Below are 23,928 nucleotides of genomic sequence, written 5' to 3' on the forward strand. Positions count from 1 at the left end.
GCACCCGAAGGCACTGGTGGGAGAGCGGTCGACCATGACTGCGCCTTGGAGAGCTGGCGGGCCATTGTACCTGGGCACAAACTTCATGGAGGGTACTGTGAACTTGAGATTGCGAGTGGATATCCAGACTTGGTCTCCCACCTTGTAACTGGGCACTGCCTTTCGTTTTGTATCAGCAAAATATTTATAACGTAAGGAGGTTTTAACTAAAGACTTGCGTACTTGAGTCCAAATATAGGAAAGTTGCTTGAGAACTAAATCCGTAGCTGGCACTTCTTGAGTCAGGAGAGGTTGAAACACCAGTACTCGTGGATAGAAACCATAGTTGACATAGAATGGCGTGGACTCTGAAGAAGAGTGAAAAAGATTGTTATGAGCGAACTCTGCCAGCGGAAGATAGTCCAACCAATCAATCATCTTCAGATGAAGAAATATATAAATGAAGGAAGGTTTCCAGATCTCAGTTTACTCATTCTGTTTGTCCATCCGACTGGGGGTCATATGCTGAAGAATGACACAGTTTGATGCCTAGGGAACAACAAAGTGCTTTCCAAAATTTGGCCACAAATTGCGTGCCCCAATCTGAAACGATTTCTAAAGGGAGACCATGCAACCTGAAGATCTCAGAGATGAAAAATTTGGCAAGTACTGGGGCCGAGGGCAGTCCAGTTAGAGGGATGAAATGCGCCATCTTTGAAAATCTATCCACCACTACCCAGATGGTATTTTGTCCCTTCGATTGGGATAACTCAGTTATAAAATCCATTGAAGTATGGGTCCAAGGCTTTTCGGGTATGGATAACGGAAGAAGCAACCCAGGTGACAGGCCCTTGGGGTTCTTGTGTTGGGCGCATTTTGAACAAGCGGCTACAAATTCTTGAACGTCAGTTCCAAGGCGTGACCACCAGTAGGACCGTAAAATGAATTCAAGAGTCTTGCGGACCACAGGATGACCCATAAAAGATGAAGCATGGGCCCAAGACAATAGCCGTTTCTGGAGATTTGGGGCAACAAATGTTTTTCCAGGCGGGGGTACAGGAGCTGCTGAAATCTGAGTTGTTAAAAAAGAAGTTGGACTTAGAATAGCTTGTTCATCCTTTAGGTCATTAGATTCAGAAGATTTGAAGGAGCGGGAGAGGGCATCAGCTTTCTTATTCAAGGATCCTGGGCAATAAGTGAGCTTGAAATTAAACCGAGAGAAAAAGAGAGCCCATCTTGCTTGCCGTGGATTGAGACATTGAGCTGTTTGAAGTAGAGTAGATTTTTAAGATCGGTGTATACTGTGATGGGATGTTGGGTTCCTTCCAAAAGATATCTCCATTCTTCGAATGCTAACTTAATGGCAAGTAATTCCTGCTCCTCAACGGCATAGTTTAGTTCGGCAGGCAGGAATCTTCGAGAATAATAACTGCAGGGATAGATCTTTTTGTCCTCGTAAACTTGGGATAATACAGCTCCAACTGCCTCCATGGAAGCATCCACCTCCACGAGAAATGGATGATCAAGATCAGGTTGGCGAAGAATGGGAGCAGATGTGAAGGCTTGTTTCAAACCGAGGAAAACTTTAGTTGCTTAAGGGGTCCAATTCACGGAATCTGCTCCTTTACGTGTTAAGTAACCCTTAATACATTTTTCTGTAGAAATTGGCAAAGCCAAGGAAGCGTTGAATTGCTTTGAGAGATGTGGGAGCTGACCAGTCGCGATTAGCTTGAACTTTGGCAGGATCCATCCGTAGCTCTGATTCGGAAATGATGAAACCTAAAAATGGAATAGACGCTACCTCGAAGGTACATTTCTCCAATTTACAGAATAATTGATTCTTTCTCAGGTAAGCTAACACTTCCTTGACTTGGAGACGATGGGACTCTAGATCTTTGGAGAATATTAGGATATCATCTAAGTATACCACCAAGCATTTATAGAGAAGATCTCGGAAAAGTTCATTCACTTAACTTTGGAAAACTGCTGGGGCATTACAGAGACCAAACGGCATCACGGGGTACTCATAATGCACATCCCGAGTATTAAAAGCCGTTATCCATTCATCCCCAGCATGAATCTAATCAAATTGTAAGTGCCTTGGAGATCAAGTTTGATAAAAACTGTGGCACCTTTCACTCGATCGAACAGTTCAGGGATCAGTGGAAGTGGATACCAATTTTTTATAGTGATCTCATTGAGACCATGATAGTCGATGTAAGGTCGCAGGCCACCATCTTTTTTCTTAACAAAAAAGAATCCAGCCCCTGCAGGAGAAGAAGATGGTCTAATGAAGCCTCTGGCCAAATTTTCGACATAGCCTATGTCTCAGGGATTGACAACGGGTAAATTCGGCCTCTAGGAGGAGTCTTCCCCGGCACCATATAAATCGTGCAATCCCATTCACGATGAGGTGGTAAGGAATCTGCGCCTTGCTTACTGAAGACGTCACGGAAAGACTGGTGACTCGTGGGAATTTCAGAGACATGAACTGAACAAAGAGGTTTAACAGAGGCCAAACAAGTAACACTGCAGGATTCACCCCAGGATTGGACCTCCATAGTTTGTCAACAGATTTTTGGATTGTGTTTCTGTAACCAAGGTAATACGAGAATTACGTCATGAGAGGCTTTGGGAATCACTAGGAAGGAGATATAGTCAGAGTGTAATACGCCCATCTTCAGTTTGTAGGGTGATTATACCATCAGGGATTCGACTCCCATCCACCGCTGTGACGGCAATAGCCTGTTCCAAGGGCACAGTTTGAATCTTAAATTGCTGGATGAAGGCGGAAGAAATGAAGTTCCCTGTGTCACGACTAGCGAGGTTTGAGGATCCGGCAGCTGAGACTTGCCCAAGGAGGTAGTTGGCTGTGGATGAACGAGACGAGGGGGTTGGATATAGTTCCTTCTCATGGGACAAGGGGCAATGAAGGTGGAGCTAAGAGTCAGTGGATTGTAATTCTTATGGACAGGGCTGAGGTAGAGAACTGTGGCTGGTGAACGATGACTTAAAGACGTAGTTGTAGACAAAGAACTGCGGGTTGTGGCTTGAAAGACGAGGTTGTGAATAATGAACTGCGGAACTGTGAATAGTGGTTAGAGACGTGGCTGGAGACAAAGGACTGTGGACTGTGGCTTGAAAGATGAGGCTATAGATTATGAACTGCGGAACTGTGGATGGTGGTTAAAGACGTGGCTGGAGACAAAGGACTGTGGATTGTGGCTTGAAAGACGAGGCTGTAGATTATGAACTGCGGAACTGTGGTTAAAGACGTGGCTGGAGATGAAGATCTGTGGAGTGTGGCTAGAAAGACGAGGCAGAAGACTCTGGACTGACCATGCCCAAAGAGTCTTACTGGACCGGGTTATCCAGGAGCGCTTCCACAGGCAGCAGCAGGCTAGGAATGGCAGGGCTGCAGCAGCAACCGAGAACCGGCCAAGCAGGGTCAGGAGTAACCAGAATACTGCAATAATCCTGGGAGCACAGGCTAAAGCACCTACAACAGGGTTGTAACCTGAAGCACTAACGTCCCTGTCCTAAACCAGCCCCCTTTTATAGGGAGAACTTCCCCTGGATTGGCTGGAAGAAACAGGAAACAAGAACTATGCCTCAAACTTGGTCTCCAACATGGCGGCGCCCAGTAATGCAGACCTTTCTGCATAGCCACACAGCTCACTGCCCCTGGTCTCCTAGCAACGGCTCAGCAAGAGTGACCCGCTGCAGCGGCATCCCACCGCCACAAGCGGACCCTCTCACCGCCACTACTGCTGCCCTCGGATCCGGAACAGCAGCCCACCTCCGCCGCTACCCGCAAGCCACCTGAGAAGCCAGCCCCGCGGCCCCAGCGTAACGGTAAGAATCCGGATGCTGACAGTACCCCCCCTTTGCGGGTGGACTCCGGACACCTATATGGTTTAGTTGGAAGCTTGACATGAAATGTCCGAAGAAGTCTTGGAGCATGGACGTCTTCTGCTTCTACCCAAGACCTTTCCTCTGGTCCATATCCCTTCCAATCAACAAGGTACTGGAGGCGACCATATCGTCTGCGGGAGTCGAGGATCTTGTGAATCTCAAATTCGTCTCCTTGTGCTGATTGGATCTTGGGTGATTTAGGCAGAGCAGCTCTGAATCAATTAAGTACCAACGGTTTTAAGAGAGAAATATGAAATGCATTGGGGATTCTCAAATGCGGAGGTAACTTCACTTTGTAGGCCACAGGATTTAAAACTCTTTCGATTGGGTAGGGCCCAATAAATCTGGGAGCAAACTTTTTAGTAGGAACCTTCAATCTTAGGTTACGAGTGGAAACCAAACCCGATCTCCCACTTTAAGACTTGGTACAGCTTTTCGCTTCAGATCTGTGTAGGTCTTATACTTCTTGGATGTCTTGAGCAAGGCTAAACAAAAGAATTTGAAACCGCACTAGACCTGTGGAAAGTAGCCACAGAAAATTTCAACTCGCTAGGAGTTACTCAATAATGTCTAGACCAACATAAAGGCTCAATTTGTATAATACCTATGGCACTGGGTTGGTGGTGCTCCCGAGACATTAGTTCAACAACCTGAAATGGAGGTAGACCTGCATGAGAGCAGGGCAAAAGTAGACTAAAAGTCTAACCTGGGGCACACTTTTCGTATCTATAGATTAATATTTTACTTTTATCACTTAATAAAACTGTAAGTTGCACAAAATCACTAGGTAATAGTGTAAAACAAAATCAATGCATGCATAAGTATCAGGTCATAAGACCATTCATAGAAAAATAATCAAGAATGACTACTAATTAATGTGGCAGACCTTTATCTGCCATGAGCGAAAATATTGATCAGTAATAATGCTCTGAGTTTTCATGTGGTAAAGGTACTCATAGCACGTGTCAGTGATATCATATGTAAGTATGCTGTTTTTACCACAAAACTTAATGAGTACAAAAATTTAAATGATACTCTCTCCCACAGTTTATAACCAATTACCACAGTAGTAAGGAGAGTGGACTTCCCTGTGCGCGACTTTAAACCACCAGATATGATTTCAAAAACCAACCATACACAATTCATATGTACACCATATCTTGAGTAAAGGTGAGTTGAAAGCTATATACTTCCAACCCCAATTGTGAATAGATAGCGCCGTAGGCCTCCGCTTTGGAGAGCGCAGCTCTACAAAAAATGATGCACAATTTGTCGTTTGTGTAGAGTTTGTATGTACATTAGAACATCATTCAGAATTCATATTCATCTGCATAATATACTGTGAATAAATAGAGAGTGCTATATATTGGTATTAAACAAATTCGTTCAGAATTCACATCAGTCTATACACCACAATATAAATAATGGATAACATTATATGTCATTCATAATTAATTTCATCACAGTGTGGAGTTAGAAGGTGCTACATATCGTTGATTTCAGTTCAAAATTCATATCGATCAATACCCCACCATATGAAAAAAGGGGGATGGCATTACATGTTGTTCATGCTTATTTTCATCACTGTGTAGAGTTTGTATGTGCTTCAAACCACAACTAAAAATGAATAAAAACAGTAGCTTTCTTCATGGAGAATAACCCTCAACGGGAAATAGTACACAGTTTTGAATACCCTATATCAATGTTTTAGATTCAGCATTGGAATGATTCTCAAGATGTTTTCTTGAATAAGATAGAAAAGAATACCGGAGTATTGGAAGGTGCAGACCTACTGCTGTCTCAAACATCTGATTAAAGCATCGAATGTCAGGATGAGAGGGGCCTGCCTTCTTCACCCCGGTATTGAATGGGAGAAATAGGCAGTACGGATGGTGTAATGGTTAGCATTACTGCCTCACAGCACTGACGTCATGGGTTCGATTCCCACCATGGCCCTAACTGTGCGGAGTTTGTATATTCTCCCCGTACTTGCGTGGGTTTCCTCCGGGTACTTCGGTTTCCTCCCACAACCCCAAAAATATACTGGCAGGTTAATTGGCTCCCAACAAAATGAACCCTAGATTGAATGTGTCTGTGTGTACATGTGGTAGGGAATATAGATTGTAAGCTCCACTGGAGCAGGGACTGATGTGAATGGGCAAATATTCTCTGTAAAGCGCTGCGGAATATGTGTGCGCTATATAAATAACTGGTAATAAATAAATAATTAATAAATAAATAAATAGAGGTACCCACTTCTGCTTTTCCAATTTTGCTGCTCAGAGCCCTCTGTTGCTAAAACATTGCAGAGTAGCCCGGCTGCTGGAATGAAAGAGTGCGCCCAGTCCCTTTTCACTACAGAGTCTATGTCACATCATATTTGTTCACCACACAAGCATACATATGATTTTCATACCATATGTATCACACAATTTGCATAAATGCACACACCTCTCATTAATATAGAGATTCAATTCTCTTCTTTTTTCAGCATTACATGGTACACCTATTCCACATTTCTTTATCACAGCTATATCACTACAGGTTCACCACACAATCGAAATACACTATGCACACAGCTGTATTTAAAATTAGGGTAAAAGTAGAATTAAACTATTCAATATTATACTAAATATCCAATAAAACGAATAAAGTGACATTATATTTGTGGGTAATCAATTCACGTTATTTTATATATATTTCTTTTATTCGTTTTTCAAGGTTTAATTATTATATAATTATTATCTACTATCAAAAGTGGATTATCCAAATACTTATATACTCATTTCTCCGTTCTTTAATCATGTAATTTCATTTGATTGTAAAACAATTTTTATGTTTATCTGAATTCATCCATAAAGAACATAGGCATTTTTGTAATCATTCATTATCATTGCTATGGAAACCGGCATGAACATTAGGAATGCATATTATGGAGCTAAAAGTGTCCTTGATTATGTGTTCAAATCCCACCCAAAATTGCCGCCGGACTGAATAAAAACTCCCTGGTTGCAGGAGTGTTACTAGGCGACCAAGCTCTATGAGCGTAACATCCGTCTACTTCCGGTTCCGGTAAGCCGGGTCCGACTTCTGGTCGCGGACCCTGGACGCCGGCGGCTTCCCAGCGCGCGCAGACCATCAGACATCTGTTATCTGTACCACACCAGCTCCTCTACCTACAGATAAGTAGTGCCAGACACTGTATGATAGCTATATAGTCTGCAGCAATTATAGTCTGGTGTACCACATTTATACCACACATTATATTGATTTGGTTACAGAAACAGACCTCATGTTAGATTCCATTTTATGTTCTATATCTGAGTATAGGTAATATGTGATAGATATAAATACTGCACTGGAGCATTGCAGCAAACAGCTAATTTTAGATTGGTGCACTACAGGTACTATATATCTTCAGATTACCACACATCATATTTATGTGGATACAGAACAGACCTCATGTTAGACTCCATTTGGTGTCCTATATCTGAGTATCGGTAATATGTGATAGATATAAAAACTGTATGGGAGCATTGCAGCAAACAGCTAATTTTAGATTGGTGCACTACAGGTACCATATATCTTCAGATAAATCTATTCACAATATATTTTCTGTGCCAAATTCCACAATTTAGCGGTATGAACACGGTTTATTAGTGTATTCCCTATATCTAAACATAGAGAGACTTGTGGAATTATTTCCATCATATACAGTTCCCTGACCATCTCCTATATATATATAGGTACTCACTCTCTCATTCCAGCAGCCGGGCTACTCTGCAATGCCACGTAGCAACAGAGGGCTCTGAGCAGCAATATTGGAAAAGCAGAAGTGATGCATCTACTTGTCTTTTTTCATACCGAGGTGAAGGGAACGGGCCCCTCTCCTCCCGAAATTCGATGCTGGTAGCAGATATTGGGAAAGCAGAAGGTCCAACCCTTCAAGTACCTCGGTACTAATTCTTCTCTTCATCTCAATTGGTTAACTGTGTGATTTCCTTTCCATGTACACACTCCAGCAGCCGGGCTACTCTGCAATGTTTTAGCAACAGAGGGCTCTGAGCAGCAAAATTGGAAAAGCAGAAGTGGGTACCTCTTTTTCTCCCATTCAATACCGGGGCGAAGGAGGCAGGACCCTCTCATCCGGACATTCGATGCTTTAAGCAGATGTTTGAGACAGCAGAAGGTCTGCACCTTCCAATACTCCGGTATTCTTTTCTATCTTATTCAAGAAAACATCTTGAGAATCATTCCAATGCTGAATCTAAAACATTGATATAGGGTATTCAAAACTGTGTACTATTTCCCGTTGAGGTTTATTCTCCACGAAGAAAGCTACTGTTTTTATTCATTTTTAGTTGTGGTTTGAAGCACATACAAACTCTACACAGTGATGAAAATAAGCATGAACAACATGTAATGCCATCCCCCTTTTTTCATATGGTGGGGTATTGATCGATATGAATTTTGAACTGAAATCAACGATATGTAGCACCTTCTAACTCCACACTGTGATGAAATTAATTATGAATGACATATAATGTTATCCATTATTTATATTGTGGTGTATAGATTGATGTGAATTCTGAACGAATTTGTTTAATACCAATATATAGCACTCTCTATTTATTCACAGTATATTATGCAGATGAATATGAATTCTGAATGATGTTCTAATGTAAATACAAACTCTACACAAATGACAAATTGTGCATCATTTTTTGTAGAGCTGCGCTCTCCAAAGCGGAGGCCTACGGCGCTATCTATTCACAATTGGGGTTGGAAGTATAAAGCTTTCAACTCACCTTTACTCATGATATGGTGTACATATGAATTGTGTATGGTTGGTTTTTTTAAATCATATCTGGTGGTTTAAAGTTGCGCACAGGGAAGTCCACTCTCCTTACTATTGTGGTAATTGGTCATAAACCGTGGGAGAGAGTATAATTTAAATTTTGGTGCTCGTTAAGTTTTGTGGTAAAAACAGCACACTTACATATGATATCACTGATACGTGCTATGAGTACCTTTACCACATGAAAACTCAGAGCATTATTACTGATCAATATTTTCGCTCATGGCAGATAAAGGTCTGCCACATTAATTAGTAGTCATTCTTGATTATTTTTCTATGAATGGTCTTATGACCTGATACTTATGCATGCATTGATTTTGTTTTACACTATTACCTAGTGATTTTGTGCAACTTACAGTTTTATTAAGTGATAATAAAAGTACAATTTTAATCTATAGATATAAAAAGTGTGCCCCGGGTCAGACTTTTAGTCTACTTTTGCCCTGCTCTCTTGCAGGTCTACCTCCTTTTCATGTCTTGAGCAAGGCCTTGTGAATTTGTCTCCAGGTTTTAGTAAATTGTCGAAGTGCTGATTCTGTGGCAGGGACCTCAAGCATAGGCAGAAGTTGAAAGTCAGGAACTTTCGGATGAAAACCATCATTAATGAAAAATGGAGAAGATTTTGTGGCAGAGTGATAGAGACTGTTATGGGCAAATTCTGCGAATGGGAGGAAGTCCAGCCAGTTGTCCTGAGAGGAGGGCATGAATAAACACAGAAATGTCTCCAGTTCCTGGTTCACTCTCTCTGTTTGACCATCCATTTGGGGATGATATCCTGAGGAGAAATTCAATTTCACACCGAGAGCTGAACATAGGCATCTCCAAAACTTGGCCACAAACTGAGGACCTCTATCAGACACGATTTCTTGTGGTAGACCATGGAGTCGGTAGATCTCTGCTATGAATAATTTTGCCAACTGGGATGCTGATGGAAAACCAGCCAGTGGAACGAAGTGTGCCATTTTAGAGAACCGGTCAACTATGACCCATACGGTATTCCGTCCGCCAGACGCAGGCAAATCAGTAATGAAGTCCATAGAAATATGCGTCCATGGTCTTTGCGGCACAGGCAATGGATGGAGTAATCCGGCTGGAGGACCTTTGGGACTTTTATGCTGGGCACACTGTGGACAGGCAGACACAAATTCCTGAACGTCAGTCCTGAGATGAGGCTACCAATAGGAGCGCTGAATGAATTTGAGCGTTTTATGACCACCCGCATGGCCCATGAAGGAGGATGAATGAGCCCATGTAAGCAGTTTCTTGCGAAGATTTGGTGCAACGAAGATTTTTCCCGGAGGAGGAAGTGGAGAGGTATTAGTTGCTGAAAAAGAGGTGGATTCCAAGATGAATTGTTCCTTTGAACGATCAGAGGGTTCTTCAGAACTTAGGGAATGGGATAATGCGTCTGCCTTTTTGTTGAGGGAACCTGGTCAGTAACTAAGTTTAAAGTTGAAACGGGTAAAGAAGATTGCCCATCTTGCTTGGCGCGGGTTCAGACATCGAGTTGACTGTAGATACAGGAGGTTCTTGTGATCCGTGGTTACCGAGATTGGATGCTGAGCTCCCTCCAACAAATACCTCCACTCCTCAAAGGCTAACTTAATTGCCAGTAATTCTTGTTCCCCACAAGAACAGCGTAATTCTGTTCAGCGGGGGAGAATCTTTGCGAGAAGAATGCACAAGGATGGACTTTCATGTCCTCGAAGAGCTGGGATAATACTGCTCCTACTCCTACAGTAGAGGTGTCAACCTCCACCAGGAATGGATGGCTGAGATCGGGTTGTTGAAGAACAGGGGCGGTCATGAAGGCCTCCTTTAAAGACGAAAAGGCTTCCAAAGCCTCCAGAGACCACTTGACAGGATCGGCTCCTTTCCTAGTTAATGCGGTTATGGGAGCTATGACAGAAGAATAATTTTGAATGAATCTTCGGTAGAAGTTAGCGAACCCCAGGAAACGTTGAACTTCTTTAAGGGTAGCTGGAAGCGCCCAATCCTTAATTGCCTGGACTTTAGCGGGGTCCATCTGTAACCTCTGCCCTGAAAGAATGTAACCGAGGAATGGAATCGTGGGTACTTCAAAGGTGCACTTCTCTAATTTACAGAATAATTGATTCCTTCGTAAACGAGTTAGAACTTCTTTGACTTGTTCTCGATGGGTCTTCAGATCCCTGAAAAAGATAAGGATGTCATCCAAATACACCACCAAGCAGTCATAGAGGAGGTCTCTGAAGATTTCATTAACAAATTTTTGAAAGACGGCTGGGGCATTACATAGGCCAAAAGGCATTACCAGGTATTCGTAATGGCCGTCGCGGGTATTAAATGCCATCTTCCATTCGTCACCTGGGCGAATATATATAAGATTGTAGGCCCCCCGTAAGTCCAGCTTAGTGAATACAGTAGTTCCTTTAACACGGTCGAACAGTTCTGTAATTAGAAGTAACGGATATCTGTTGTTAATTGTTATGTCGTTGAGACCTCTATAGTCAATACAGGGCCGCAGACCCCCATCCTTCTTTTTGACGAAGAAAAACCCTGCCATGGCCGGAGAGGTGGAAGACCTGATGAACCCTTTATCCAAGTTCTCCCGGATATACTTCGATATGGCCTGGGTCTCAGGGAGTGAGAGAGGATAGATTAGACCTCGGGGAGGAGTCTTGCCTGGTACCAGATCAATGGGGCAATCCCAAATGCGATGCGGAGGCAAGGTGTCCGCCCCATGTTTACTGAAAACATCTTGAAAGGCTTGGTATTCCTCAGGAAGGCTGGAAGAACAGAGGGGTCTTACTGAAGGCAAACAGTTGTGGAAGCAGTCTCGTCCCCAAGAGAGAACATCCATAGTTTGCCAGTCTATGTGGGGATTGTGTCTTAATAACAATGGAAATCCTACGATCAGTTTATGAAAGGCTTTAGGAATTACAAGGAAAGAGATTTTTTCTGAATGAAGAACTCTGACCTTCATCTTGAGAGCAATAGTACGAAAGGATATAATACCCTCAGGAATATGACTTCCATCCACCGCAGTAATAGAAATGGTACGATCGAAACGGACCGTTTGGATTCCAGATCGTTTGACCAGAGCTGATGTAATGAAGCTTTCGGCGGCTCCGGAGTCGAGCAGTGCAGGGATGAGAAGGACGGAAGAAGGGAGCTTCAGGTGGGTTAACAAGACAGACTCTTTCTTGGTATGTAATTCTGAGAATTCTCCTAGCTTGACCTTTCCAGCACAAGCTAGGAGCGGGCGTTTCCCGGACGTAGATTGCAAGATTTAACAAAGTGACCAGATGCTCCACAATACAAGCAGAGGTTCCCTTGTCACCGTCTCTGACATTCTTCGTTGGAGAGATGGGAACGATTGATCTGCATGGGTTCTTCAATAGTTGGTGATGATGGTGTTGGTTGAAGAACAACTCTAGGCTTAGGATGATCTGACCGCGATCTCTCCATACAGCGTTCCGTGTACATTAGGTCTAATTTATTGCTTAAGGAAATGAATTTATCCAACTTATCAGGTACGTCCTGAGTTGCGAGGTCATCTTTGATCTTTTCAGAGAGACCGCTCCAGAAAGCTGCATGAGAGCCTCCTCATTCCAGCTCAGTTCTGAGGAGAAAGTACGAAACTGGATTACGTATTGACTGACCGTACACGTGCCTTGACGCAGGTGCAGGATCTCCAATGAGGCGCCAGAAGTCCTGCCCGGTTCATCAAAGATTCTTTGAAAGGTGGCCATGAAGTCTGAATAGTTAGACAGGATGGGATCCGTCCTCTCCCATAAAGGTGAAGCCCATTCCAACGCTTGCCCGGTAAGTAAATAAATTACATAGGCTACTGTGGTTCGTGCTGATGGGAAGTTGGCCGACTGTAGTTCGAACTTGATTTCGCACTGGTTAAGAAACCCACGGCATTGTTTTGGATTCCCGTCAAACTTACTGGGAGATGGCAAATGCAACCGTGGAAGTGGTACTGGTACAGGAGGAAGCGGGACCAGAGGTGCTAATGTGGTAGCAGCTGTAGATACTTGAGGGGCCGTCATGGCAACACAGAGAGAATCGAGACGTTCGGACATATTCTGCACGAATTGCACAATTTGAGATTGTGTGGCCTCCTGCTTACTTAAGCGAGACCAGATATCTGTAGTTGAATCACCTCCTGAGGCCTGATCCCCTGTTGAATCCATTGGGCCAGTGCTTACTGTCACGACTAGCGAGGTTTGAGGATCCGGCAGCTGAGACTTGCCCAAGGAGGTAGTTGGCTGTGGATGAACGAGACGAGGGGGTTGGATATAGTTCCTTCTCATGGGACAAGGGGCAATGAAGAACGTAGGCGGAGCTAAGAGTCAGTGGATTGTAGTTCTTATGGACAGGGCTGAGGTAGAGAACTGTGGCTGGTGAACGATGACTTAAAGACGTAGTTGTAGACAAAGAACTGCGGGTTGTGGCTTGAAAGACGAGGTTGTGAATAATGAACTGCGGAACTGTGAATAGTGGTTAGAGACGTGGCTGGAGACAAAGGACTGTGGACTGTGGCTTGAAAGATGAGGCTGTAGATTATGAACTGCAGAACTGTGGATGGTGGTTAAAGATGTGGCTGGAGACAAAGGACTGTGGACTGTGGCTTGAAAGATGAGGCTGTAGATTATGAACTGCAGAACTGTGGATGGTGGTTAAAGATGTGGCTGGAGACAAAGGACTGTGGACTGTGTTTTGAAAGACGAGGTTGTGAACAATGAACTGCAGAACTGTGAATAGTGGTTAGAGACGTGGCTGGAGACAAAGGACTGTGGACTGTGGCTTGAAAGACAAGGCTGTAGACTGTGAACTGCAGAACTGTGGATGGTGGTTAAAGACGTGGCTGTAGACAAAGGACTGTGGACTGTGGCTTGAAAGACGAGGCTGTAGATTATGAACTGCGGAACTGTGGATGGTGGTTAAAGACGTGGCTGGAGATGAAGATCTGTGGAGTGTGGCTAGAAAGACGAGGCAGAAGTCCCGGGAATGACCATGCCAAAAGAGTCTTACTGGACCGGGTTATCCAGGAGAGCTTCCACAGGCAGCAGCAAGCTAGGAACGGAGGGGATGCAGCAGCAACAGAGAACCGGCCAAGCAGGGTCAGGAGTAACCAGAATATGGCAAGAATCCTGGGAGCACAGGCTAAAGCACCTACAACAGGGTTGTAACTTGAAGCACTGGCGTCCCTGTCCTAAACCAGCCGCTTTTTTTTAGAGGGAGAACTTCCCCTGGATTGGCTGGAAGAAACAGGAAACAAGAACTATGCCTCAAACTTGGTCTCCAATATGGCGGGCCCAGTAATGCAGACCTTTCTGTATAGCCACATAGCTCATTGCCCCATGTCTCCTAGCAATGGCTCAGCAAGAGTGACCCGCTGCAGCAGCGTCCCGCCGCCAAGAGCGGAACCCCTCACCGCCGCTACTGCTGCCCTCGGACCCGGCGCAGCAGACCACCTCTGCCGCTGCCCGCACGCCGCCTGAGAAGCCAGCCCTGCGGCCCCAGCGTACCGGTAAGACTCCGGACGCTGACACCCTGCTGCTCCAGAGTCTAATAAAGCTGAGACCAAAAAGACAGAAGATGAAATTTCCAAATGAATGGGCAAAGTTGTCTCCTTTCCTGTGCGTGATTCTAAAGTAACTCCTAGCTTGACCTCTCTGGAGTAAGCTAGGAACGGGAGTTTTCCGGCCGGAGTTTACAGGACTTCACGAAGTGATCTGAAGAGCCGCAATACATACAGAGATTCTCTTGACGGCACCGAGAACGCTCCTCTTCCGTAAGCCGAGAGCGTCCGATTTGCATCGGTTCTTCAGTTACTGGAGCAGATGGTGATGAAGAGGGATCTTGCTGAGGTCTTAACCTGGAAACGAGGACTTGGACGCTCCAGTTTGGATTTCTCCAGACAACGTTCCCTATACCGTAAGTCCAATTTGTTACAAGCAGATATCAAATCATCCAATTTTGTGGGCACATCCCGAACCATCAAATCATCCTTAATCCTGTCAGAAAGGCCGTTCCAAAAGGCAGCAATTAAGGCCTCCTCATTCCACCGTAATTCAGAGGACAAGGTACGGAACTGGATTACATACTGACTGACGGGATGCGAGCCCTGCCGAAGACAAAAGATCTCAAGGGACGCTGAGGTGGTTCGACCCGGCTCGTCGAAGATCTTCCTGAATGAAGAAACAAATTCAGAATAATTGGAGAGGATTGGATCCCCTCTTTCCCAAAGTGGAGACGCCCACTTCAGAGCTTGACCAGAGAGTAGAGAAATAATATATGCGGTCTTGGTGCAGACCAATGGGAAATTGGCCGACTGAAGCTCAAACTGGATTTTGCACTGGTTAAGGAATCCCCTACAAAGTTTTGGAGAGCCGTCAAACTTGTTAGGTGGAGGTAGCTGAAGTCGTGATGTAGAGCCAGTCACCAGGGAAACTACTGCAGGAACAGAAACTACCGGAGCTGGAGACTGGGGGGCCCTAATGGCCGCATGAAGAGCTTCTATCCGATCAAACATGGTCTGCATGAATTGCACAATCTGTGACTGAGTGGACTCCTGAATCTCCAGGCGTGAGAGAATATTGGCCGTAGCATCGCCTCTGGAGGCCTGGTCGCCCATCGGATCCATGGGGCCAGTGCTTACTGTCAGGGCAGGCTGTGTTTGTGGATCCATTGGACTCAGTCCACCCGAAGGAGCGGATGCCCCTGTGTGCTGGAAACAAGGAGGACGAAGATAATTCCTTCTCATATATTTATTAAAGACAACAGAACTGAGAAGCTGAGGCAAAAATTCAGGATTAGGGAACTGCAAGAAAGGAAGTCACTGAATGATACAAGGCATGAATGAAGAACTGTAACAACTGGATCCTGGATGATGTGAAGATGTGGAGGAAGAACTGTGGAAACTGGATGCTGGATGATATGAAGACGTGGATGAAGAACTGTGGAAACTGGATGCGGGATGATATGAAGACATAGATGAAGGACTGGGGAAGCTGGATGTGGGATGATATGAAGATGTGGATGAAGGAATGTGAAAGCTGGATGCGGGATGATAGGAAGATGTGGATGAAGGACTGTGGAAGCTGGATGCTGGATGATATGAAGACGTGGATGAAGGACTGTGAGAGCTGGATGGTGGATGATATGAAGACGTGGATGAAGGACTGTGAGAGCTGGATGGCTGCAGCTAGTGAACCGCCATGAGAATCCTGCGGCACCCGAAGGCACTGGCGGGAGAGCGGTCAACCGTGACTGCACCGTGGAGAGCTGGTGGGCGTTGTACAGCGAGAGTCGGCTGACAATTTGGAGATCCCGATGGAACCAATTACAAGAGACACACAGAACAACTGCGGGAGCACAGAGCTAGGTACAGAGTAACCACAACAAAGCAGTGACATAGAATGCAATAATCCCAGCCTATTTATAGACAACAGGAAAACAGGATTGGCTGGCACTCACCCTTCACGCTAATTGGTGCTACCCTTGATCTCCAACATTGCCGCTCCCAGCACTCCAGACTGCCAGTGAGCTGCTGGCCACCAGGTCCTCCTCCAGCCTCCAGGAAGCCACACTCACGCTGCCCGACCCAGCCACATCCCTGTGCAGCCACGGAGCCGCTGCAGATAGCCCACTGGCAACGGACAAACAGCGGGACCCGCAGCGGTAAGCACACGCTGCCTGACACTTCCATAACACCTCAGCAGTGCCACAGGCTGATAGAATCCATGCCACGCTGCATTAAGGCAGTAATTCATGCAAAAGGGGCCCAAACCAAGTACTGAGTACATATGCATGATTATACTTTTCAGAGGGCCGACATTTCTGTATTTAAAATAATTTTTTTATTGATTTTATGTAATATTCTAATTTTCGAAGATTTGGGATTTGGGGTTATCTTAAACTGCAAGCCACAATCATCAAAATTATAACAAATAAAGGCTTGGAATATCTCACTTTGCATGTAATGAGTCTATATAATATATTAGTTTCACCTTTTAAGTTGAATTACTGAAATAAATGAAGTTTTGCACAATATTTTAATTTTCTGAGTTTCACCTGTAATCTGTGGAAAATGGACGGTAAAGGTGTAGTACTGTAGCCAAATCATCTGTCATCAAATACTGTATGTTAGGGAGCTGTTATGAGCAGCTCTGGTGGCGCATTGCTAGCCCCAGTCATTACTAGGTGACCGGGATGTCACAGTGCTTCTGCCTAGCAGCTTCTCCGACGTTTACCCAGGCAACAGGGACGGCGGGCAGCCGCGGGGGGGGGGGGGGGGGGGGGGGGGTTGTGGGCTGGCTGCAGGGACGTGCAGCACTTCAGCTGCATGTAATGTGTAATTTAGAGGGGGCTTATCTCAGTAGGCCTCTGGATTGGCTCTCCTTCTCTTTATCTCCCAGGCAATCCTGCCTGACCTTGCCAGTTATAGTCCTCAGTTACTGCAGGAGCCCTTGTCGCTCTGTTAAAGTCCTTTGGATCTTCCTGGTTTCCTTGTCTGCTGCAGCTGTTCATGAAAACCTGGTCTGTCTGTTGATATCCTGCAAGGCAAAGCTTCAGCTAATCCTGTGCATCTGGTCTGCCAGTTAACTTCCTGCAAGGTTCAGCTTTGGTCAATCCTGCACACCTCGTCTGTCCATAAAAGTCCAGCAAGGTCAAGCTTAGATTAATTCTGCATACCTTGTCTGTCAGCTAATATTCTGCAAAGTCAAATATACAACCAATCCAGTATATCTGGTCTGCTTGCTATAAGGCCAAGCTTCTACCAAGCCTGCATACCAGTCCTGTCTGCTGACATCCTGCATGCAGAGCCGGCCTTAGGCATAGGTAAACTAGGCAAATGCCTAGGGCATTTGGTATGCTTAGGGGCACCAGCAGCTTCTGCTGATTAAAATGATATGCGGCATGCCTATATTCTGTGTGTATTCCTGGAAATTACTGTAATGTAACATTTCGTATGCAGATACAGCCGCAGTCGCACAAAGAATATAGGCATGCTGCATATCATTTTAATCAGCAGAAGCTGCGTGTGCATCCTAATGCAAATGAGATGCATTTTCATAAACAAAAGGCGCCCAACGTTAGCAGAGCTGCAAGCTGACTCATGCCAGGCATCTCTTGCAGAACTAACGGCGGTGCTAGGGGGCACCAGCCAAAATCTTGCCTAGGGCATCATATTGGTTAGGACGGGCTCTGCCTGCATGATCAGTCAACTTTAGCTCTAATATATCAAACCAGACTGCAGTTACCCCGCATGGCTGGGCTGCAGCCATTCCTGATATTCCATCTGTCTGCATCTGCCGACGTTATACTCTATCTCTCAGCAATCTCTAGAATGGGAGGATTATGTAAGACTCAGTGGTCCCGAAGTCTCATCAAATTGTATTTTAGCTATGAAGACACTGCCGTATCCTCTCTCTTCAGCCTTTGCTCTGTGTAATCTAGGATCTTCGGTCTATTGGGTGAACTCCTACCGCTGGAGGAATTAAGTCCAGGGGGCCCCCTAAGTACAGGTGTGCACAATAAGCACTAAGGGAACAGCAGGGGTTGCTAATGGTGAAATGCCTCTTGAGGGATCTAGGAGTCTCACTCTAACAGAACTGGAGTTTCCCATGACTTCAAGCAACCAGCCATGTTCACTAATAGTTCTGAAGTCTTCCACAGCATCTTGCACATCCAAAGATTCTTCATAGGAGCTCTCTACAGCATCTTGCAAGTCCAAGGTTCTAGTATTTTCATAACAGGAGTATACTGTATTTATCAAAAAGGTAAAAAAACACACATATATTCCTTTGCCTTACATTTTGGTGATAGAATATCTTTTTAGCTGCTGTGTTTCAAAACAACAACATATTGGCAGTATGAAGGGTATAATGGTTAGCATTACTGAGTTTGTGGGTTCGATTCCCACCGTGACCCTAACTGTGTGGCGTTTATATATTCTCGCCGTGCTTGCGTGGGTCTCCTCCAGGTACTCCGGGTTCCTCCCACAATCCAAAAATATACTGATAGGTTAATTGGCTCCTGACAAAAATGAACCCTAATGTGTATGTGTGTGTGTGTACGTGTGGTAGGGAACATAGATTGTAAGCTCCACTGGGGCAGAAACTGATGTGAATAGGCAATTATTCTCTGTAAAGCGCTGCAGAATATGTGTGTGCTATATAAATAACTGGTAGTAATAATAATAATATTACACAGCTTTCAGGATATGCTGTCTGGCAGCAGTAAGCAAACAATTATCGCATCTGTTGCCAGTTCCGGTCTCTTCTGCATATGCGTGTTTAAGCACTGCCAGGTCACACATGCGCACTATGATGGATTTCCAATAAGAAATTGAAATCAAGCAAACAATAAAAATAGTGATAATTTAGGAGGTGATAGGTTAGGAAGGAGGTGATTGTTTAGGAGCACAGTTACTGCTGCTGTCCATGGTAAATAGCTTTTGCATACTTTGCATGTCTTGTGTTGCAGGACTTAGGACTTAATAACACTGATTAATGGACAACTGATTAGATAAATAACAATAGCCTGACAAAAACACATGCATTTATCAAATATATTTTCAATAATTCAATATATACTGTATTTGTGGGCTCTATTATTCAGCATGCTTTGGGACTTAAGGTAGAGTATTTTTTGGATAAGGGCTTTTTACGTTACAATCACCATCATATGTTCACTGAATACTGTATGATCATAATGTAATGTTTTCGGATTTTAAATATACCAATTCACTGACTGTACAAGTAATGTACATTACTAAACCCAGGCAGTAAGAAGATATCACATCCAATATACATTACAAGAGGAATTATAAAGCACAGTTGTTAATTTTTTGCTACAATTTTTCCTCTATATATAAATACATTGTTTTATTTTTAGGTACTTACCGAATCGACTAATATATATAGTTTGTTGTTATTATCAATGTTTGATATTTGCGAAAAATAAACATCTATTAAGTATTCTGCTTTTGGATCCAAGCATATAGATGTGTTAAGTAGAGCTAACCTGCAAAGGAGATACAGGTATGGATGTTAACAAGAGTTCATGCGTTCACACCAATATTGAGAGTATACAGAAAAAAAATTCATCTCTGCTAGAGTATGTCTGAGCATAACACAGAAGTTTTTCTTTAAATAAATATAAGTTAAATTACCAATTTCAGATGTTACTATGTTTTTTCTACAATGTATTTCTGCATCCTATGTAATATTAAAAATACCTAAATTAGACTTACTGTGTGCAAGGAGATAATGTTTAGCTGTAATACTTAGGTAACTACAGTAAGTCTGCCATCTGGTGTACAGTGTGTACATTACATGCATTCACTATCAAGTGATGGTGATGCATAGTGTGTGCAATATAAATAAATTAGAAGAAAGCTGCTTAATTGGATAAAAATATACACATATGATCATACAAAAAAAAAAAAAACAGCATGCCAAATGATATCCAGATAAGTTTGATCCTTGTAATATGTTTAGCTGGCAACTATACAAGCTGCTAAAGACTCCTCATTTACTAATGTTGTCTTTTACACACCGTTTTCCGTATGCTGTACTCTAGCATACCTACTGTACATCCTGTTTAACTGTCTATACTGTATTGTGTAAATATGTTATTCAGTGAGGTGTGGAGAAGTGGACCAGTAGGGAAGATGCCCATGGCAACCAGTCAGCATATACAGTACAGTAGCTATCATTTTATAGGGTGTACTCGATAAATGCTTCCTCAAAGCTGATTGGTTGCTATTGGTAACTTTCTCCACTGGTCCCATTCTCCACTCTTTTCACTGCTTAATAAAACAACCACTATACAATTCTTTATAAGATACAGTGTACCTGGAAGTAGCAGGAAGATGTAAGGTATATCCCTGAGCCTGATCTGTCCTATGCTTGCAGTGTTCACTCACTACATCCTTTGGCAGGTTGACCACTATTCTTGCTGTCCAGTCTTCCAATAACTATATGAGAGAAAATGTGAAAAATAACATTGAAAAGACTTGCTGTAAGACTAGACAAAAGGAAACCAGTACATACATGGTCCTGTAACAAACCGCAACATCCCAACTTTTAGTATGCCGACAGGGGATGGGGTAATTAATTTTCCCCTCCCCTGCCCCCTACCCTAACCCTAACCTGCCTGGGGTGGTGGCTAGGGCTAAGGACACAGGGGCTGTCAGCTATGGCTAATCCGAGTGGTGTCGGGATTCCGGCATCGGTTAACTGACCACCGGCATCTAGGGTGCCGAAATGCTAACCGCAACTATCTATCTATCTATCTATCTATCTATCTAATTATTATTATCTATATTATTATTCTGATTTTTTTCCTAAACAGTTTATTATGACTTGTTTCTCAATAGCAATAAAGCAAAATAAACAAAAATGGATTGTATTCAGAATGATAAAACATATCAAACACCATTTTTTGTATTAAATTTATGTATTATATATACTGTAGGTCATACATATATCCCGAACCAATCTACTTTAAATACTGATTTAAGATAGCAAAATTTCATACAATTTAACCATGCACCTTGCCCTGCCTTGCTGAGTGCCCTCTGTGGTCCCTGCCTTGCTCAGTCGCAAGTGTGAGCATCAGCCGATGCTTGCTTCGGCTTACACTCACACTTGCTGCCCGCTGTAATGTGTAATGGTAGTGGTGCATCTGGCAGAGAAGGAGCCAGGCACACAGCGACTATTATACAATGCAGTGGGTGGTACAGAGCAGCTGGCGGCACATAGAAAGAAGATTGCGGGTGGATGCAGCTGATTGCGCCAACAGGGAAAATGCGCCATCCACACCCTTACGGCCCTGCATTCAAGCATATGTTACTGTATGTTATCACACTGGCCACATGCGCAGAATGTCACCTCAGGCTCATATCGGATTGCAATGATGAACTCCATGGAGAATGGGATGTTGTTGACAGCAAATCTCAGTCCAGCCCCATTTAGAACTCGTGCAAATCCAGGTCCTGTCCAAGTCACTGGAGTGCCGGGAGTTGGCTTGCGTAAGACCAACTCCACAACACCTTCAGAGCCATAAGGAAGAATTTCCTGTACACAAAAGAAATGTTTCAATCAATTTGAATACAGAAGTATTCGGGGGGCAGCACATTTCAACAATCACTGTAACCAGACATGCAATACAGTTTGTGATCAGGAAAAGTTTCTGGGATAAAAACTAGAAAGCAAAATCAAACCAAAACAATATATATATATATATATATATATATATATATATATATATATATATATATATATTTTTTTTTTTTAACCTGTGCCTGCCGTCTTCCTCGCAGACTTCTTTTCTCCATTGTCTTAAGTATTATTCTGTCATTTTCAAATCGAAAATCTATTCCTTGTTTAAGGAAAAATTCTTTGCACTTCGGCATAGGTGTTGGCTGTACCTGTAATGGTAATACAGATAGGAGTGTTTCAGAAGATATACCAATACTGTATCTAGGTACAATATGTCCTTTGCTTTGTTGTCCACTCCCATATGAGGAGTGACTGTTGTTGTATAGAATATATATATATTCATATTCTTATTCATATTCATACACACACACAGACACACACACACACACACACACACACACACACACGGTAAGGCAAAAAAAAAAAAAACTCCCAGGTTTTTAAAGGTTAACATAAAAGGCAAGTTAACTGCTATTCAAAATCGTAGTACATAATGTAAAAGTGCATGAAATACAGTTTATTTTCAGTTGGTTTAAAATTTTAGAGATGTGCGGCTGGCACTTTTCGTGTTTTGTGTTTTGGTTTTGGTTCTAATTCCACTTTTGTGTTTTGGTTTTGGCTTGGTTTTGGATCTGGATGATTTTTTTTAAAAACCATAAAAACAGCTAAAATCACAGATTTTGGGGGTAATTTTGCTCCTACGGTATTATTAACCTCAACAACATTCATTTCCACTCATTTCCAGTCTATTCTGAAAACCTTACAATATTGTTTTTAGTCCTAAAAGTTGCACCAAGGTGGCTGTATGACTAAGCTAAGCGATACAAGTGTGCAGCACAAACACCTGGCCCATCTAGGAGTGGCACTGCAGTTGCAGACAAGATGGTACTATTCAAAAACTAGTCCCCAAACAGCACATGATGCAAAGAAGAAAAAGAGGTGCAATTAGGTAGCTGGATGGCCAAGCTAAGCGACACAAGTGTGCGGCACAAACACCTGGCCCATCTAGGAGTGGCACTGTAGTGGCAGAAAGGATGGCAGATTTAAAAAATAGGCCCCAAAACAGCACATGATGCAAAGAAGAAAAAGAGGTGCAATGAGGTAGCTGTATGACTAAGCTAAGCGACACAAGTGTGCGGCACAAACACCTGGCCCATCTAGGAGTGGCACTGCAGTGGCAGACAGGATGGCAGATTTAAAAAATAGGCCCCAAACAGCACATGATGCAAAGAAGAAAAAGAGTTGCAATGAGGTAGCTGGATGGGCAAGCTAAGCCACACAAGTGTGCAGCACAAACACCTGGCCCATCTAGGAGTGGCACTGCAGTTACAGACAGGATGGCACTTAAACACTAGTCCCCAAACAGCACATGATGCAAAGAAGAAAAAGAGGTGCAAGATGAAATTGTCTTTGGGCCCTCCCACCCACCCTTATGATGAATAAACAGGACATGTACACTTTAACAAACCAATCATTTCAGCAACAGGGTCTGCCCCACGACTGTGGCTGAAATGACTGGTTTGTTTGGGCCCCCACCAAAAAAGAAGCAATCAATCTCTCCTTGCACAAACTGGCTCTACAGAGGCAAGATGTTTACCTCATCCTAATCCTCCGATTCCTCACCCCTTTCACTGTGTACAACCTCCTCCTCCTCACAGAGTATTAATTCGTCCCCACTGGAATCTACCATCACAGGTCCCTGTGTACTTTCTGGAGGCAATTGCTGGTAAAGGTCTTCCTGGAGGAATTTATAATTCATTTTGATGAACATCATCTTCTCCACATTCAGTGGAATTAACCTCCTACGCCGATCGCTGACAAGGTTACTGGCTGCACTAAACACTCTTTCAGAGTACACACTGGAGGGGGGGCAACTTAGGTAAAATAAAGCCAGTTTGTGCATGGGCATCCAAATTGCCTCTTTTTCCTGCCAGTATACAAACGGACTGTCTG

At 43.6% G+C, this 23,928-nt stretch overlaps 1 protein-coding gene across 1 annotated transcript in view; it reads right to left on the bottom strand.

The window, feature by feature from the left end:
- LAMB4 (laminin subunit beta 4) overlaps positions 1-23,928 on the bottom strand; it is a 260,547-nt gene that overhangs the window by 128,442 nt on the left and 108,177 nt on the right. The window contains exons 14-17 of the mRNA XM_063929992.1: positions 22,053-22,184; positions 21,646-21,831; positions 20,608-20,729; positions 19,654-19,774 (exon numbers count right to left, since the gene is read on the bottom strand). Of these exons, the coding sequence (XP_063786062.1) occupies positions 19,654-19,774; positions 20,608-20,729; positions 21,646-21,831; positions 22,053-22,184 (561 nt within the window). The remainder of the gene's footprint in view (positions 1-19,653; positions 19,775-20,607; positions 20,730-21,645; positions 21,832-22,052; positions 22,185-23,928) is intronic.

This window comes from Pseudophryne corroboree, chromosome 6 (assembly GCF_028390025.1).
Source record: "Pseudophryne corroboree isolate aPseCor3 chromosome 6, aPseCor3.hap2, whole genome shotgun sequence".
NCBI classification, from domain to species: Eukaryota; Metazoa; Chordata; class Amphibia; order Anura; family Myobatrachidae; genus Pseudophryne; species Pseudophryne corroboree.